Genomic DNA, 17,683 nt, shown 5'->3' with positions numbered 1-17,683 from the left:
GTTGAAGAAGGATTAAGAAGTGTTGAAGAAGGGTTGAGGAAGGGTCAAGGAGTTAAAATTAGGGTTACATAACCCTTCCCCAAATGGGGGTTGGATTACATAACCCTAACCCCCATAATCCAACCCTTCCCCCAAACGCCCCAATAATGTTTACGTGGATGCAACTTTTAGACAAAGGTGAATAGAAAAAATTTGCAAACCACTTGGTGACACACAAGCAAATGGCTAGTACTGCCGCTACAAAACTACTATAAATACACGGATAACTATCCTAGAATCTAAAATTTTACTATATTTTAGTTAATTAGGTTATATTTTAAGATGTCTTCTATATATATAAAAAAAACATAGTAATTACCAAGAACGTTGTATTATTCTATTTTTATCAATAATTTACCTTCTACCCTATTTTTGACATTGTTTTTAGAAAATATATTATTTTAAAAAAAATCTATAATTTGTATGAAAAGTAAATTATTTTTAGTAGTTAAGGGTGTATTTGAGTTACTTTAAAGTGAGTAATAAAGAAAACAAACAAAGTCTCCGTCGAGTTTAAACTTAATTTTATTTGGGTTATATGTGTATATATGATACAATCAAAACCAAAGAAAAGCTTACATGGCGGGAACGACCTAAAAGAAGAGAACACTCAATAGAAGAAACGCTCGAGTAAATTAGGCAGGAAGAGAATAGCTGATAAACTGCAATGTCTTTGCAAGATTCACTCCCAAAATGGGCTTCCAAGCCTTGTGTAATGGGCATCGATGAGGCTGGTCGTGGCCCTGTTTTAGGTTTTCTATTTTCCTATTCGTTTCATTTCATTTCTGTCTCTTTGACTTCGTTTCGATCATCATATTTTTGGGATACTTTTCTTTCTGAAATATTAGTGCATTTGATCTCAGGTCCAATGGTGTATGGATGTTTGTACTGCGCCAGTTCCTATTTGAAAGAACTTTCGTCTTTGAATTTTGCAGGTTTGCAAAATTTATGCTTCTATCGATTTTCTTTTTGACTGCTAATTATCATTTCCTATTTCATTTACTTTTCCTCCATGCAGACTCAAAAACTTTGAAAGAAGAGAAGAGGGAGGAATTGTTTGAAGATTTGAAGGCCAATGAGTCAATTGGATGGGCCGTTGATGTCATTGATCCTCGAGAACTTTCCTCCAAGATGCTAAATAAGTCGGTCTAAATGGTTTATGAATTCTTTCATTTGCACAAACACTCTACTTTCCACTTGACCTTTTGAATTTGAGGGTAGAACTTAGCTGAATCTCTTTTTTCTTGACAAATGATATAATATAACAGTTGAATGTATGTATATATGTATATATATATATATATATTTATTTATTTGTATTCACCACTAGACTCAAAAACTTAAGTTGACTTATTAAGAAGAAATCATTTCATTTCTAGTAATTCTTTAACCTAAGACAAGGAAACTTATCTTCATTCAGAGTTTGAGTCAGCAGAAGACTGAATGTGGATTATGATGCTCTCCCTCATTCTTCTAGTTTTGTTAATTTATGCACATCAAAGGGCACCTATGGCTTGCACTAAAGTTTTGTTTTTTCTCCTGCTACTTTATCAAGAAATATTACTTATAAAGGCCATGAAGTAAGATGCTATCATAATAATCATATGAGAATTATCACACTTGGTTTTTGTTTTCTGATTTCTTTTTCTTTTTTTTTTTATTGGTCAACAGAGTAAAGATCAACCTAAATGAAATATCACATGGCTCTGCAATGGGTCTGGTCACCAAGGTTCTAAGCATGGGAGTTCTTTTAACCGAGGTAACTCTCTCCCTTGTTTCTTTATTGATTGATGAAAAGAAACTAAACTTGTTAAGAATACAGTCTTCCAATAGAGATAGAAGAGGAAACTAACTACGGAAGTTCAATAAATGGCCTCTAGTAACTTCCAATTATCTTACAATTGATATCATTTGGAGAGGAGATAGCATGTGGAATCTTGAACTTCATTTGTTATCACGCCATAACTTTTTTTGGGAGGGCAAAATATAAAATAAAAATTTCAAACTACAGATTTTTATTGTTTTGTTAATTATAGATCTAGACCAAAGTCAACGAGAAGGTGAAATGAACCAGTTTTATTTCTTGATTACAGTAGCATGGTGTGACACATCCTTTATTAGGAAGATCTGTAAAAATTAAGTTTTGGAAGTTAAGTTCTTGATTTTTTTTCAAGTTCATGATATAGAGGGAAAGAAAATCCCCATTCAGCAAATCTCTTATTTATTTTCAGGTTTATGTGGATACTGTTGGAGATCCTGAAAAGTACAGAATCAAGTTGTCTGAAAAATTTCCCAATATAAAATTTGTAGTTGCAAAGAAAGCTGATAGTTTGTATCCTGTTGTCAGTGGGGCAAGCATAGTCGCAAAGGTAATGCTAATGCTTCCTTTTAAGATATAGCATTCTAACTGTTTCCCACACTTAAATTCATCAATGTGGCTTGTAGGTCACAAGAGATCGTGCATTGCGGGAATGGGCATTGGAGGAAACAGCTGAAAACATGCATAGAAATTTTGGTTCTGGATACCCTGGAGGTCTATTTCATATGCTAAATATTTTTTGCAGCATTATATAATCTGATTTTCGTTGCACAAGGTGATATCAATAATGCTCATATGATTTAATCTATATAGATCCAACAACTAAATGTTGGTTAGAAGATCACAAGCACTCGGTATTTGGGTTCCCTACACTAGTCCGCTTCAGTTGGGGTACCTGCACTTCATATTTCAAGGACGTTGTTGAAGTATCATGGTTAGTTTTTACTCTGCCTTGTAAGAATTATAGCTCTTTGCAGAATTAGTTCATTAAGCCATCTTTTATGTTCTCCGCGGTATAGAAAGGACAGGCTTTCGTGGTGTACGTTCTCCTCTTTAATTTGTGATTATAACCTTACAACTCTGATAGCACATGGGAATTGTTTTTTAAACCATTTGGCATGTTTTGATATTTTGTAATTTTATCTTACCAACGAAATGAAGGATAATCCTTTTAATTAAAAGAAAAAAAAAGATGGATGAATTGCATACTTTTCAAAGATATTTTCCAGTAAGGCAGTGATATAGTTAAAAAAAAATCAGACTGCCGTGTTTCTAAAAATTGCTCAAGTATTCTTGTCCATATAGGAGTAGGTACATTGTGTTAAGTGCTTTAGTTTGTAGCGGTGGTATAGTTTTAATGAAAACAGTCTTAAAATATGATTGAATATCATATGAATTTTGGTAATTAATGGACAATTCTTTATTGGTGTATTGCACTTCGCATTGTTGCTGGAACGCCATCATGCGCTGATGCACTGAGATATTCAGTTCTTTCTCATTCTAAATTTTGATTTGATTTGTTCACTGGAAATGAATGATTGTATCTTTATTCTAGCCTATAGTTGGTTTGGTGCACCCCACTTCTATTGTAGAATAGTTAGACAACAATTTGGGTTGGTTCCTGATGTCAACTTCTTGATACACTTTTATTGTTGAACTTTGTTATTAAGTTCTTTCGATTACACATTCACATTGATGTCATGTTGTTGTATTATTGTATTTATCTGCTTGATTTACAGGGAGTCGGATAAAGTGGATGAAGATGGTGCAACGGGTGGAAGTGGTAAGAAACAATTAAGATTAAGCAATGTTGGTATCACCACATCCAAGAGAAAGAGTGAAGAAATTGAATCAAATGCCAAAGGACGGTGCAAGTTTTTCCAGGCTAGAAAACTTGAACAACTCTCTCGTTTTTGAATCTTTGATTACATTCTTCAATTGTTAAAGATTAACTAAGTAGCTAATAACCAATAGTTTGGCTGTCTACCAGCTGGTTATTGTGCTTAGAAAACTCCTTTTTAATGATATGTAACAGTTACTATGTAATAGCCTAAAAGTACTTTGAAGTGCTGTTAAATATTTCTTTTAACTTTTTTCCCACTTTTTCAAATAGGTCTTAATTTGAACATTTGGATAAGTGTTTTTAGGTCTAAAATCACTTCTCACTCTTTTGAAAGCTTTTTCTAGGTCCATTTTAAAACTTTTATTATCTCACGTTTTGCATTTAACATCAAACTAATGATAAAAGTTTTCGTTACAAAAAAAAATAATAATAAGAATAACTGTACAAAGTCTAGATCTAGAAATCTTTAATTACATATTTCAATTTTTTGGAAAAATATCCATTTCTAATATAAACTTTGAATTTAGTTAATATGTTATCAAAAATGGAATAGAGAAGAAAATGCAATGTTTAGATAAGTATAGAGTTTATTAAATGCTGTTTAACTTTTGTGTGGAAATTAATTGATAATTGAGACTCAATTTAAACAAAAGTAAATCAAATTTGATTCTAATATGATGTGTGACTTGCTATTAAATTGTTAATAAAAGAACGAAGAATAATCAATCAATTATGTTTCAAATTCACGTAGGATGGATTAGGCAATCCCATTACCAATTATGTTTATTGGTATAGTATGAAAATAAGTTTGTCACACTTATGGTTACAATAACTTTGATAAGTGTAACTCATCCATCTCATAGTAGTAAATACATCTTAACATTTTCCTTTTTAATAAAGAATAATAGATATATTGTCGCTCATAATTATTCTTTTTTTAAAAAATACGACTTGAAAAAAAAACATTTAACTTTTTAAAATTTTTGGATAAATTAAAAAAACCACTCTTCAAGTATGGTGATAGTAGCAATCATACCCTTAACTTTCAAAACTAAAAGTTAAACATTCAAATTCATTCAAATTTTAAAATTGAATCCTCAAACTTAACTTGTATAATGGTATAAATTTTACTTAGAATACAAGTTTGAAGATGTAATTTTACCATTTGTAGATCTTATTTTTACAATCATTTTAAATTTTAAATTTCAATTTTAACATTAATAGAAAGATCTAACTATTACTAATGAAAATTGAAGGGATTAATTACAACTAGACTTGCCCTAAAATCTTACTCTGAGACAAATTAATACTTCTATATTAGGGTGGCAATTTGACGTCCCATATAGAACAGAACGAGAAGAAAGCTTACTCTGAGACAAACGGGGAAGCCATCGAATCCAATTAATCGCTGATTTCCTAAAACGATTCTCATTTCTGGGTTTAATTATTCATCATCCTCACAACGATGTGGATACATCGCTTCGATTTAACATTTTTATTCTTCCAATTTTTCTTCCTCTTTCCTTCAACAATTTCAGCCATCAGGTGAAATTTTCCACTTTCACTTTCCAATTCATCCCATTTTCACTCTCCTTGACACTCTACCAGCGTTATTCGTTCTGGGTTTTTGGCCTTTCATACTATTCTGTACCCAAACGGAAGAATCCAGCTCTTCAGATTCTTGAATTTTGGAATCTTGTTTAAAAGATTTTCTTTTCAAACTATATGTTACATATGATGCCTGCCCTCTGTATTCATATCATCTTTGTTGTTTATCATTTTCTTCCTGCCCAATCATAGCTGGGTTATATATCAGTTTGCTTACTAAATTGCCATATATATGTTTTTTTTTTTTTTTGTTGAAGGACTAATATTGGCTTAGCAGTAAATAGCTCGTGTAGGAGCACTGTTCAGGGAAGATATTTATTGTCTGATGATAATGGTAAATATTTCTTTCATTAGTTCTTGGTGTTACTTCATTTCTTCATTTTATTGTACATTGAAGGTTCCTGAATTAGTCTTTCTTTTACTTATTTTTCAAGTTGGTGTTTTTTATTAGGAAAATGGGCAAGTGAAAAAGTTAGCTTTTGTTTAGTTTGATTTGTTTTTGTTATTATTGTTGTTGTTGTCGTTGTTATTTATTTTTTGTGCGAGTTAATTAGGATTTGTTTGAATCACAGTTCTTTGATTGTGTCACACTGTTAAATCTCTGATCTTGGAGCTTTCTGCCACCTAATCTAACTTTTGGAAGGAATATCATTAGAGATATTATATTGAATTGCACATCGCCTAAGGAAATATATATTTTCTATTATTATTTGGTTAAACGAAAAATTTAGCCCTTGAACTTCAATGTGTGATGGTATTTTATGGATAGTATAATTACACAAGATTCTTTGTGGCCATGACCTTAAGGAGAAAGCAAAAATTCTTTGGTTCATACTATCTAAGACAATTCTATGATGGCTTGGAAAGAGCTAAAGCGTACTCAATATAAGGTAAAAAGATTTGAAACAAACATTAGATTTTTGCCTCTTGTTATCTCTTATACAATTGGTTGAATGGTACCCTTTGTGTGGGTGAGGTGAGCTCTCTTCTTTTCTAGTTGAGGGCTTTAACTTTTCGAAAGAGAGACAGGATATTCATGCTTGGAGTCCTAATTCTTTAGAGGGACTCTCTTCTAAGTCTTTCTTTAGGATTTTATTGGATACATCTCCTACTTGTAAGTCAGTCTTTGATGTTTTATGGCGGATTAAGATTCCAAAGAAAGTTAAAGTTCTTTCCTTGGCAAGTGTTGCTTAGTCTTGTGAACACGTTGGATAGGCATTGTAGGAAAGATGCCTTTGTTATTGAGCTCTTTTTGTTGCATCCTTTGTCAGAAGGTAGGGGAAAACCTGGATCACCTTCTCTGCTAGTGTCGGTTTGCAAGGTCTATGTGGAAATTGCTTCTTGGCCTCTTTCACTATTGTATGCTAGCTTTCGACAAAGGGAGTGTTTGTAGTAAAAGGTTAATCTTGGGTAGTCAATCATGTCGCATTGCCTACCTATTTGCTATACTCTTATTGGTCACTCTCCACGGTAAGAAATCATTATTGCAAGACATCAGTGTGCTAAGTTGTTAGGGAGATACGTTCTTCTTGTTATTTATTGATTTCTTGTACTTCAATTTAGATATTCCATCCGTGATTTTGATTTTTAACTATGACCTCTGCTGGCTATGACAATACTTATGTTTTCTACTTATTATTGTATTGTATCTAGACCTTTATAGTATTCTATAAAATATTAAATATTCTGGAAAGTCCTATAACTTTTTACATTCATATTTTGTTCGAAATAGAAATTTTCTCACAAAGCCTAATGTTTACCTTTTCCATTCAGTATAATTATTGTGCTCTCATTTCCAGGCTATGTGTGTGATGCTCTGTCTGTTGATCCACTGTCTCGTTGTTGTCATGGAAAAGGGGAGAAATTTCCTTGTCAGTGAGTTTTTTTTTTCCAAAATAAATCTTCAATGGCTCATGACGTGTGTAAGGGCTCTTTCAAGCTTATTGTTTATTTTCTGTTTACACTTTGCAGTGGTTGCAATCTTGTTTTACAATGTTGCAATTCATATGAATATTGTGTTTCATGCTGCCAGAATCCTTCAAGGGTATGATGGGTTTCTTCTTAATTCTTATAATGCTTCATTCTTTTTTTTAGTTTTCTTTTTCCCTATGAATTTGAGCTGGAATCTAAAAATTGGCGCCTTTCTGGATGCTGCATGCAGACCAAAAGGGAGCAAATACTAAAAATTAAAATTGCCAAGCCAGCCACTGCAGGTAATTACTAATGACTAGTACCTATAGACAAGCTTCCATTATGAGTAAGAATGTTGTTGGTTGTATTTAAGCTTATTCCATTTCTTATTTTTAAAGAAACTTCTGAAAGATGGATTATCCCACCTAAAATGATTTTTTAACTACTTCAATTTCTTTAAGTACTTTTATTTGTTAATATTTTATTTATTTTATGTTTAAAATTTATATTTGAAAACTATATTTTTTTTAAATTATTAATTTTTCCCAAGGCACTTGAAGAAAATTTGAGTCTGTCCAAAAGCATGTTTTCACAAGTTACCCCAAAGACACTGTTAGTATCAGATTAAACATTTAAAACTACGTTAATTCTTGCAGGGACATATGCCAGCATCTTTGATTTCTGTGTTGGGAGGTGTCGTCACAATTCTGAGAGTGTTGTAAGTATCCTGCATTGATATTTTCTTCCTGTTCAAAATGAGTCCAGTACTATTGCATTTTATTTGTGTCATTGGTTGTTTCTTATTGGTGTTTTTATATGATTTTTATGAAAAAGTGTATTTACTTACCTTCATATAAACCCAGCTAAGCATTTGTAATCTTTTTTCTAGAAATGTTTATAAAATGGAAGAAGTTTTTCTATTTGTAGAACATACGTTTAATGGTTTAAGTGTCATTTGTTTCATTATTGATGATGCTCCATCAAGTCAGACAAGGGTGAATATACATTAATGGATACCAAGTGCCACTCCAATTTAAGAATATCCTTTTGAATGCTTTACACAATGTTATCATTTTGATTTATAGTTCTTGTAAACTATGACGAATGTATAACTTATCATATTTTCGCTGTTCAGATATTTGATAGAATTTTGAAATTTTCAGGTACATGAAAATGCTTATCACAGTGCTTTCCATCATTGCTTTTCTCTGCCATCATATTCTTCAGGTTAGTCATGATGTTGAATTAGATCAGAACTCTTCTTGGCAGTTGTAAATTACCGTGGAATAGTTACCAACTTTAATAGCTGAATCCAAATCATATAGCCTATAGGGATTGTGGTTTTTAGAAATATTGCACAGAGGTCAATCCCATGTGTAACATTTCTTTAAACAATTTTCTAGGTATGTTTTTTCCACTTGTTACCATCATTACCACCATTTGTTTGCTAATCTGCCAATTTATTATTGTTAATATAATAGCTGTGTTTCTCACTTTTGCTTTTAGATTTAATTTATTGTAGGCTTGTAGCCAGTGAAATTGCATTCTCTGATGTTTATAAGTAATAAAAACAAACTTATAAGAGATAGGATTATAATGTAAAAAATACACTGTAGCCCATGTGATATAGAAGAAATATAGATTGTGGCTGCAAGATAAAGCAAAAGTGCTTAGCCAGTGTAATTGCATTCTCTTAGCTTTAACTTTTCATTTGGTTATTATTTCTCATCTTAACCAATTTATTATTCTTAAAATGAACCTCATAGGAGACAACAGCACACAACTAGAGTTCAGACTCAGTGGCATTAATGTCATTATTGGAAGGTATCTCTCACTGGGTAGTTATCCCAAGTTTGTTTATTTTATACATTGTTTGACTTCTTTCTTACTCTTCTGAACTGAATCTATGATAGACAAGGAGAGTCATGTGATTCAGTTTGCAAATCAAATGGTCAATCGTGTGTCCCTAACAAGATTTTGGTCCTAAATCACTGTGACATGTGAGTAAGTTTCTGTTGTTTTTTTTTTCCTCCTATTTCTTAATGAAGCCACAGATTATTTTTTCTTGATACAAGTGTTTTTAATAGACAAGCGAATAGATAGTTTTACTCCCAATCATTAGTTACTCTGGTTCTTTTCAGTGTTTTGGTCTGACTTATGGATTATGTACTTTCTTATATTTTATTCATGTTTATTCTGGGATAGTATGCAAAAGTACTTAAGCTGCAAAGGAGGTTGCTTAGCAAGTGTTGGAACCGATCAACCTGCTGAAGTTGCTTATGATGCTCCTAAAGAACTGGTATGCTGTCTTGCTCTTTCTGTATTGACTATCAAAAGTGATTATCACTATTAGTCCAAGATCACCAATAAAGGAAATTTAGAAAAAGGTATATCACTTCGAGGGGATTATTATTGCTAATTGACATTCTATTTCATTTTCAATTTTCCTCTAAATACACTCAGACGCTGATACTTGGCATTGGGTTGGAAGATTATGAGAAGAATAGTCAAGAAGAATGAAAGGAGTAGAAAAGAGAGTGAAAATATCATACTGTGATACTGAAATTTTGGGAGAAAAAAGGAAGAGGAGATAATGTGAGGCCTCACATTCTAATTTGTTCATGAGGCTTTTTCATGCATTCAAGGAAGAAGAATTTCCGCAAGGAGCTCAAAAGTTCAGAACATCAAAGATACTTTGTAGACAATCCCATTTAGAAGGATATAACCTAAGCATCCTCCTTTTTTTTTTCTTTGGATAAATCTAGATATATCTCTTCTGTAAGGGATTCCCTTTGGCATAGTTCTAGTTTAGTCAAAGGAAAAAGAACACCACAAATGTGAACTCTAAGATTTCCACTGCAAAGAAGAAAACCTTTAAAGAAGGTGTAGCTAGACCAAGTTCAAGAGTATATCAATGAAACAACCAGCTCAGCAGCCGTCCAATTAGAAGGAATTTTTCCAGCCTCCTTGACCAATCAAAACAGAACTCTCGGTGTTCACTCCCAAGCCATCTGATTTTGTTCTTCCTTCATTGATATTTTTTCTTTATTGCAAGGAATTGGAACTCTCGGTGTTCACTCTCAAGCCATCTGATTTTGTTCTTCCTTCATTGATATTTTTTTCTTATTGCAAGGAATTGGAACCAAACTTACCCGAGATTTCTTCACATGGTCATCAACTTCTCTACCCCTTCAAGGAGTGGACTTTTGTTCATCCTATTGACCACCTTTGTTTTGTTTACCCCTTCAAGAAGATGATGGAACACACATACTTACTACCTCACTATTATTAAAATAATATCTTCTACCTCTCTCTGTAAGTTAGAAGATATTATTTTAATGATGTTCTATTGCATATGCTTTATTTTCTTGGTGATTGTATGTTTTACTGAGTTTCTTTTGAATGTCCATGTATTATTATAAAGGAAATACATTAGTTCTTATTTTTAGTATGTACAAATATCAGAATCCAGGAGCATGCTTATACAGTAGCGCACAATCAATGGTTTCTTGTGATGGCTCACACCCACATACCAAGAGGCTTTGCCCTTGTGCCTAACTTGTACATTTTCTAGGTATGTTTTTACTTTTACAATTCAAAATCAAAATCATAATCTAAGTTGGCTCTTCTGTTAAGTAGTTACATTTGCAGTGGTTTCCATCATTTTCATTCAGATGGAAGGAACTGTGTTTTGAGCTCAACACCTGAAACTTTATTTGTTTATTCTTTTAGTCTCGAAGAAAATGTTAAAAAATTTCATTCCGAGTGTTTTTTGCACAAATGTTTTCAGGTAATGGTACTTTTTTCCTCCCTTCCGTCTCTTTCTGAAATCTGCTTGTGATTGGGAGAAAAGATTCGTCTGGAGAATAATGGTGACTACAAAGTGTTCTTGTAAGATTAGTGCAACAGGTAGAGCAATATCAAATCACTACAAAAGAAAGATTTTCGATTCGAGAGAATTCATCCATTCTAGCTTAACTAGACTAGTTGAGGAACACATACCATCAACCACAAAATTAGAGGTTTGAATTTTTGTTGTTATGTGTTGAACTCTACAAAAATAATAATAATTATTAGCGTATGATATCATTCTTTTATATTGATTATGTTTGTAATAATAATAGTGAATACTTAGCATATGATGCGATTCTATAATTTTTGTTATAATTTAATCTCGAGAGGTATTAAATTTACTTGTAATTCAAAGTTTAGTGCTACTCTTCTAACCTATGGGAATTGAAATGGATGAATGAGAGTTGAAATTTTCACTCTTTAAAGGATGTTTTACTCTATTTTTGGAATGGAATCCATTGGCTATCCACTCTTGTAAAATTTATTAAAAAAAAAAAAGAGGGGAAGAAAAAAGAAAAGAAGAATAAAAAAAGAGGAATGGGCTTTGCCAAATTCCATTCATGGGTGAAGTGAAGACCATTGATGATGTTTTCCAAAATTTTAATTTCTGCTAGTATTACAGTCTTTCGTGCTTAGAACTTGTATATATATTTTATATTTAGAACAAAAATGAATTTTAAAATCCAAAAATAGTCATAAATTTGGACTATACTTGTACCAAATCTCTTTCACTAATACAATTAATAAGAATGTGGGTATATGTTCAAAGGTTGGAGTTGTCTTCTTTCAATCAAAATCTTATGAAAATATCAATAAAAACCAAAAAAGAATTAATAATAAAATAAAAGAAGCTAAGTATGAGGATATTAAGAGCAATGGAAAAGGAAAAAAAGCTATTCACAAACTGGAACTTACAAGAACAGTAAATGGTAGGTTGTTAGCATCAAATACAAAAGGCAAGAGAAGCAATTAGTAGAAAAATGCAATGGAATGACTTTGAAATCACAGAACGATAAGAGCTTAGAGCTTTAAATGATTCCAAGAATTTTATATTGAAATCTCATTCTTTTTCCTTCATGTCAGAGAGACTTTGTAATAAAAATCAAAGCTTTGGAATTTTTCTTTCTTGGGCTTTGCTTTTCAATGAGTCCTCAAACTTTAAAAATTGTGCTCCAAGAACAACTTTTCTTGAGGGGAAGCAGGTCCAATCTCTTCCTCTAAACTCTTCAATCCATCCCCAACACCTCCACAATTCCCTACATTTCTTCCTTCCAAATTCTTTCCATCAACATCTGCTTCTGACACCGAGGATTTCCTCCTCTGGGACGATGTCACACTTGGGAATGTAATCCACGATGGAGCTCTGAACTCAAACCTTTGATCTTCAGCTTCTGCTATATCTGTTTCAGAGGCTGAACGGTTTGATGATCTTTGAGAAGACTTTTTGTGTAGTCTGCTGCTTCCCAAAACCACCTCGGTTGGTAAGATCGGTTGTTCGTTACACGGGCTTCCCATTAATTGGGCAAGAGCACGCTCCAAAGCAGTTGTCACTTTGTCCATTGATGGCCTCTCCTTCGCTCTCATTCTCACACATTTACAGGCTACATTTGCAATCCTCTTCAAGGCCTCTGTATCGGAAGGCGGTTTTAATATCGGATCTAAAATTGCAGAGATATCTCCAGATCTTATCAAAGGCACTGCCCATTCAACTATGTTCCCTTCTTCATATTGCATATCAATGGCTTTTCTACCGCTGAGAATTTCTAGCAGTAAAACACCAAAGCTATACACATCGGACTTAGTGGTAAGGTAATGAAGTCTATAGTATTCAGGATCAAGATAGCCAAGAGTCCCCGCTGGTAGCTCAGCTAATGGAGAGCTACTATCAGTCGGTCCCAACAACGACAAGCCAAAATCAGCAACTCGAGCATTATGCTCTTCGTCGATGAGAATGTTTGACGACTTAATATCTCGATGAATGACTGGAGGACAAGCATAGCCATGCAAGTATTCAATTCCCCTGGCTGCTTGGACTGCAATTGTGACCCTTCTTATCCAATCCAATTGTTCTTTTAAGGCTGTGTTCTTGCCATGGAGGTGCTGATGTAAGGAACCATGAGCCATAAACTCATAAACAAGAAGCCTCTCTCCACCTTCTTCACAATAACCAAGGAGATTAAGCAAATGGGCATGGTTTAATCTTGATAGTAAGTCAAGTTCAGTGTGGAACTCCTTTGAATTCTTCTGCACGTTGGGAGACATTATAGCTCGTTTTACTGCTACAACTGTCCCGTCCTTTAAAACCCCTCGAAAAACACAAGAGAAACTTCCCTTTCCCACAATAGACTCTTCCTTAAACCCACATGTCGCTCTCTCAAGTTCTTCGTAGGTGAACATCTGAGCCCTCCTTATTTTCAGCTCATCCAAGTCAGGACGTATTTTATAGCTTTCCCTCTGGAAGGAAGAGGCAGCCCCTTTGTTTTTCTTAGACTTCAACTCCTTTCCTGAGCAATGGCAATTCCGTAACTTGTATCGAACGTATAAGATTGCAGTCAAAGACACGATAGCTACCAAAAACACAGCAAAAGCAATCTCAGCTACAAGAACTGGAAGCTGCTGCACAGGCCAGTACTTCCCATTTTTCTTCCCCATCATACCATTTGAAAGCATGGATGAGCAGTTTGAGAGGCATTCACTTGAAAAGCAAGTTGAACAATTATATTCACACTGCCTATCAGATTTTAAGGAGCACTCAACTTTTAGGTACATATCAGGAGGGCAAGCAGTACTGCAGGGCATACACACATGAAAATTCGGCGACTTACACCGAGCTTTGTCTGGGCTAATTTCGTAGAAACCAGGAGGACAAGGAGTTGCTTTACAGATTCCAGGTGAGACAGCTAAAGGCAGAGAAGTAGGATATCCAAGACCCCAGCAAACAGGCAAGAGAGATTTTTCAGCTAGAATTCCACAGGTGAAGTAATCTCCAGCCGCAATGTTGTAAACTTTAATCCCATCTGGTGGTGGAGTACTCGGTTTCACCGTAAAACCCCAACAAATCACACCACGGTCTGACCTCTTTATTCCACAAGCATGGAATTTTCCCCCAACAACAGAGTCTAATGGATCAACTGGAACCAATTCAACATTTCCTTCACCTGAATATGCAACTGAGATCTCTTCTTCAATGTCTAAGCTCCTTCCCCAACAAAACGCTCTTGAATTTACACCCTCTAAAATTCCACAAACATGATATCCACCAGACGCTATCTTTTGAAACCTCATATCTTTAGGTATCAAACTGATTACACGGCTGCTCGTCTCATCACCCCAACAGAAAACAGTTCTATTAAGAGAAAACAGCCCACAGTTGAACTCAGACCCCGCTGAGATCGATTCAATAGGACCATCAAAAGCAAAGGTTCTGGTCATGTTGTAACCCCAACAATCGACAAACGACATATTCCTATGCCGTCCAGTGAGAGGCGTTCGAAGTCCACACAGATGATAATCACCAGCACTAATTTCCAGGTATTGAGCTCCTTTGATCATGGGCTGAGGAACACCCATTTGAACATAGCCACTGCTTCCCCAACAATAAGGTTGGTTGGAATCCAAAAGAAGCCCACAAACAAACCCATCACCAGCAGTGAGACCAATGAATGGGAAATGAGAAGGGGTTCCATAAGTTATGGCTGAATTTGAACCAAAACAGCTCACAAGATGAGACCCATCTGACTTTAAACCACAAAAGACAGGCCCTTTCTCCCCATAAGAAACAGCAAGAGGAGACATTGAACCTAAACCTGACACCAACAAACACATATCTGCAAAAACAACCAATTCTACAAACAATCCACCCCTCCAACCACACATCTTCTTCAAGAAAGAAACAACCAATTCCACCAACAAGAATAACCCCATTGCAGACCAAACCAATCATTCAAAGAATGAACAACAATCTCCTCTTCAAATGTTCCATGAACAAACAGAAAAAACATAACAATTTAACAAAACCAGAAGCAACCAAAGTTCAGCAAGGCATAAGAGAGTAAAGAAATTCCTCCAGCACTAAATTCAAAAACCAACATCCAAGTAGGAACCAGTAAAATTTACTTCATTCTCTTTCAAATCCCAAGACATTCATTCATTCAGAAAGCAATTAGTTCCTGTCCTCTCGAGAAGTACACACCCACACCACATATCCTCAGATTCAAGAAGATATTCAGATAAAAGCAAAAACAAAGCGAACCCAATTCACATTCAGAAGCAACAAAATTACCCATTAAACCTCCATAGCTCATTGCACGAAACCACCATCCGATTTAGAAAAAAGGGAATCATGGGAATTGTTGTAAGAGAAAAGAAAGAACAGAGGAAGAAAAGAAGAAGGAAAAAGGGTAGAAGAAAAAAAAAGAAAGAAAAGAGATTTAAATGCGGAAACTACACTTCTGACATTGGGAAAAGCGTAGGTGAAGGCATTAAATGAGAAGTTAATGCGGTTTTGATCTTTTCATGCCTGGATTACTGCTATTCCACCACCCAAAATCCCCAAATTCACTGCTGTTTTTTTCTTAACAACAATTTCGCTCAAATCTTTGACCTCACATACCAATTACAGGGGGCATTGTCTTCTTCCCCACTGATTCAAATTTCTTTTAAAAAACAGAAAATGCCCTTCTTCGTCTTCTTCTGGTTTTTTGAAACAATTCGCTACTGCAAACAAATCAAGGAATTGGGAAGAAACAAAGCGACGCACTGCTCTGGGTATCTATCTAATGTATTAAATTTATCAACTTTTTGTCCAAATCAAGAAAAATGGCGGTTGGGATTTATCAGAATAAGATCATTTTCCAATTTCCACCATTTTTGTTTATGCTTTTGTTTATTTTGTCTTCAGTGGCTTCACTGCTTCCTCTTGTAATATTTTAATTGTTCCATCATTTTGAGTTTCTTTTATCCGTTGGTTTATTTCCCCTTTTTATTCTTTTTCATTTAAAAAAACACTTTCAATCTTTCTTTCTCTTTTTCTTTTTTTTAAGCATTTGAATTAAATAGGTGACAATGAATCCAACGTCTCATCTTGAGGTTAATAATACAACTAATTATATATTCATCTTCATTTGAATTACAAACATAATAAAATTAGGACAAACTTTAAGAAAGTAATACTTTTTTACTATCATTTTAAAAATCAAACCAAATATATAAAAGTTTTGAAATAAAAATAAAATGAACATAACTTTATAATCCATTCACTTTACATATGGTTTCATATTTCTAAAAGAAACACAAAAATTTTGATTCCAACTTTTGATGAGAATAATTAAGCAATCAAAATAGATTCCTCTCTTTATATGGAAGAAGATTCATGTCTCTACTCTAATAGTTAAGAAACTAAATTTATGATCTTATACATACAATGCAATATAAAAACAAATCTACTATAAAATCAAGAAAGTTTTAGAAAATAAGAGGTTATAATTTATTTTTTTTAATTTATAAATTTTGACGAAAATATTCAACATGATTAATATATAATCTTATTTTTGTGCATAGAAAAAAAAAATCCAATCTAGAGGTAATTTTGATAAAAGAGAGAGAGAGAGAAAGGAAAAGTACTAGATAATGGTGTTAGTCTATATAGCTTTGAACTTTATATTTGTTCTTTCAACAACATTTTCATTTTGTAAATGCAAAAGTGTTACACATTATTATTATTATCGTTTGAACTTAGTAAGGTATAGTAAAGTAATTGGTCAAAAAGTGAGGTTCTTTGTGAGTCAAAAGTTTGAGGATTGGAAGTATTCTTTTTATGTTTCAAGTCCATAACGAACCTATTTGATTTCAATATGTTTTTATCGAGTAAGTTAATTAGACCGTTTTAGTTTGAATTGGGTAATGTTTCTTTCACTCACACAAACAATTTATTGGAGCATTTAGTATAAGTAGATGGTCGAGCAAGATTTATGATCTCTTTTCCTTCTTCTTTATACTAAGTGTATGGTTCGTGTTTTACTAAAAATTGTTTTTAAAAACACTTTGAATGGTCAATTCAAACGTGATTTTACTTTATTTTTTGATTCTTGTTTGCTCTTCTTTTAACAAAAACTTCATTTTTATCGTGCTTTTTCTCATGTTATATGCTTCATCTTATAAAAGATACATACTGTGCTAACATATCATTAGACCAATTTGATCCATAAACTATATAAAAATATAGTTTAATTTTTTTTAGTTTTGTATTTAATAAATGTTTGAAGGTAGAAAGTATTTAATAAATTTTTAATTAAATTTGTTATTGTGTGCTCGATAGATCCTTAATTAAAGTTAAACTGTAGTATGTCTAAGTAAATCCTTGACCACTGAATTATTCGACATTATTTACGTTTCACAAAACCCTACTTGATTCTAAATTCAAAATGTATGGTCTAATTATTCTATTAGTCGTGGACTTCAATTTTATATTTAATTAAATTAATTTTTAATATTTTTCTAAATATGTATCTAAGTTTAGAGAGACTTATTAGATATCTTAAAATGTTAAAACCTATTGAACATAAAATTATAAGTTAAAAAATTATATCGAATACATTTTAAAGTTTAAAGAC

The 17,683-nt window shown here is 33.3% G+C and overlaps 3 protein-coding genes across 3 annotated transcripts; 2 read left to right on the top strand and 1 right to left on the bottom strand.

Moving 5' to 3' along the window:
* The first annotated feature begins 579 nt into the window (after positions 1–579).
* Positions 580–3,947, top strand: LOC103494542 (ribonuclease H2 subunit A). Its single transcript, XM_008455760.3, has 8 exons — positions 580–791; positions 903–974; positions 1,058–1,181; positions 1,711–1,798; positions 2,271–2,408; positions 2,485–2,572; positions 2,672–2,792; positions 3,598–3,947. Exons 1-8 carry the CDS (start codon positions 707–709, stop codon positions 3,773–3,775), a joined length of 894 nt encoding a protein of 297 aa, XP_008453982.1. The 5' UTR covers positions 580–706; the 3' UTR covers positions 3,776–3,947.
* Positions 3,948–5,021: 1,074 nt separating this feature from the next.
* On the top strand, positions 5,022–11,420 carry LOC103494541 (uncharacterized). The gene is made up of 12 exons (XM_008455759.3): positions 5,022–5,246; positions 5,567–5,643; positions 7,109–7,184; positions 7,281–7,353; positions 7,471–7,522; positions 7,877–7,938; positions 8,384–8,447; positions 8,987–9,044; positions 9,134–9,220; positions 9,426–9,519; positions 10,686–10,794; positions 11,011–11,420. The coding sequence occupies exons 1-11, from the start codon at positions 5,167–5,169 to the stop codon at positions 10,776–10,778; spliced, it is 816 nt and encodes a 271-aa protein (XP_008453981.1). The 5' UTR covers positions 5,022–5,166; the 3' UTR covers positions 10,779–10,794; positions 11,011–11,420.
* Positions 11,421–11,943: 523 nt separating this feature from the next.
* On the bottom strand, positions 11,944–15,918 carry LOC103494540 (serine/threonine-protein kinase-like protein ACR4). The gene has a single exon (XM_008455758.3). The coding sequence runs from the start codon at positions 14,994–14,996 to the stop codon at positions 12,231–12,233; it is 2,766 nt and encodes a 921-aa protein (XP_008453980.3). The 5' UTR covers positions 14,997–15,918; the 3' UTR covers positions 11,944–12,230.
* Positions 15,919–17,683: the final 1,765 nt, after the last annotated feature.

The sequence above is a fragment of the Cucumis melo genome, chromosome 7 (assembly GCF_025177605.1).
Source record: "Cucumis melo cultivar AY chromosome 7, USDA_Cmelo_AY_1.0, whole genome shotgun sequence".
Lineage (NCBI taxonomy): Eukaryota > Viridiplantae > Streptophyta > Magnoliopsida > Cucurbitales > Cucurbitaceae > Cucumis > Cucumis melo.
The sequence above is the reverse complement of the archived record's forward strand: the minus strand, read 5'-3'. Positions and strand labels throughout refer to the sequence as shown.

What these genes read in the sequence shown, in the direction of transcription:
- LOC103494542 (XM_008455760.3), top strand. Translation starts at nt 707, where the DNA reads ATGTCTTTGCAAGATTCACTCCCAAAATGGGCTTCCAAGCCTTGTGTA. An exon ending in TCCTCCAAGATGCTAAATAA is followed by an intron (nt 1,182 to 1,710) that starts GTCGGTCTAAAT and finishes ATTGGTCAACAG; the next exon opens with AGTAAAGATCAACCTAAATG. An exon ending in GGGCAAGCATAGTCGCAAAG is followed by an intron (nt 2,409 to 2,484) that starts GTAATGCTAATG and finishes TGTGGCTTGTAG; the next exon opens with GTCACAAGAGATCGTGCATT.
- LOC103494541 (XM_008455759.3), top strand. Translation starts at nt 5,167, where the DNA reads ATGTGGATACATCGCTTCGATTTAACATTTTTATTCTTCCAATTTTTC. An exon ending in GGGGAGAAATTTCCTTGTCA is followed by an intron (nt 7,185 to 7,280) that starts GTGAGTTTTTTT and finishes TACACTTTGCAG; the next exon opens with TGGTTGCAATCTTGTTTTAC. An exon ending in GTCACAATTCTGAGAGTGTT is followed by an intron (nt 7,939 to 8,383) that starts GTAAGTATCCTG and finishes TGAAATTTTCAG; the next exon opens with GTACATGAAAATGCTTATCA.
- LOC103494540 (XM_008455758.3), bottom strand. Translation starts at nt 14,996, where the DNA reads ATGGGGTTATTCTTGTTGGTGGAATTGGTTGTTTCTTTCTTGAAGAAG.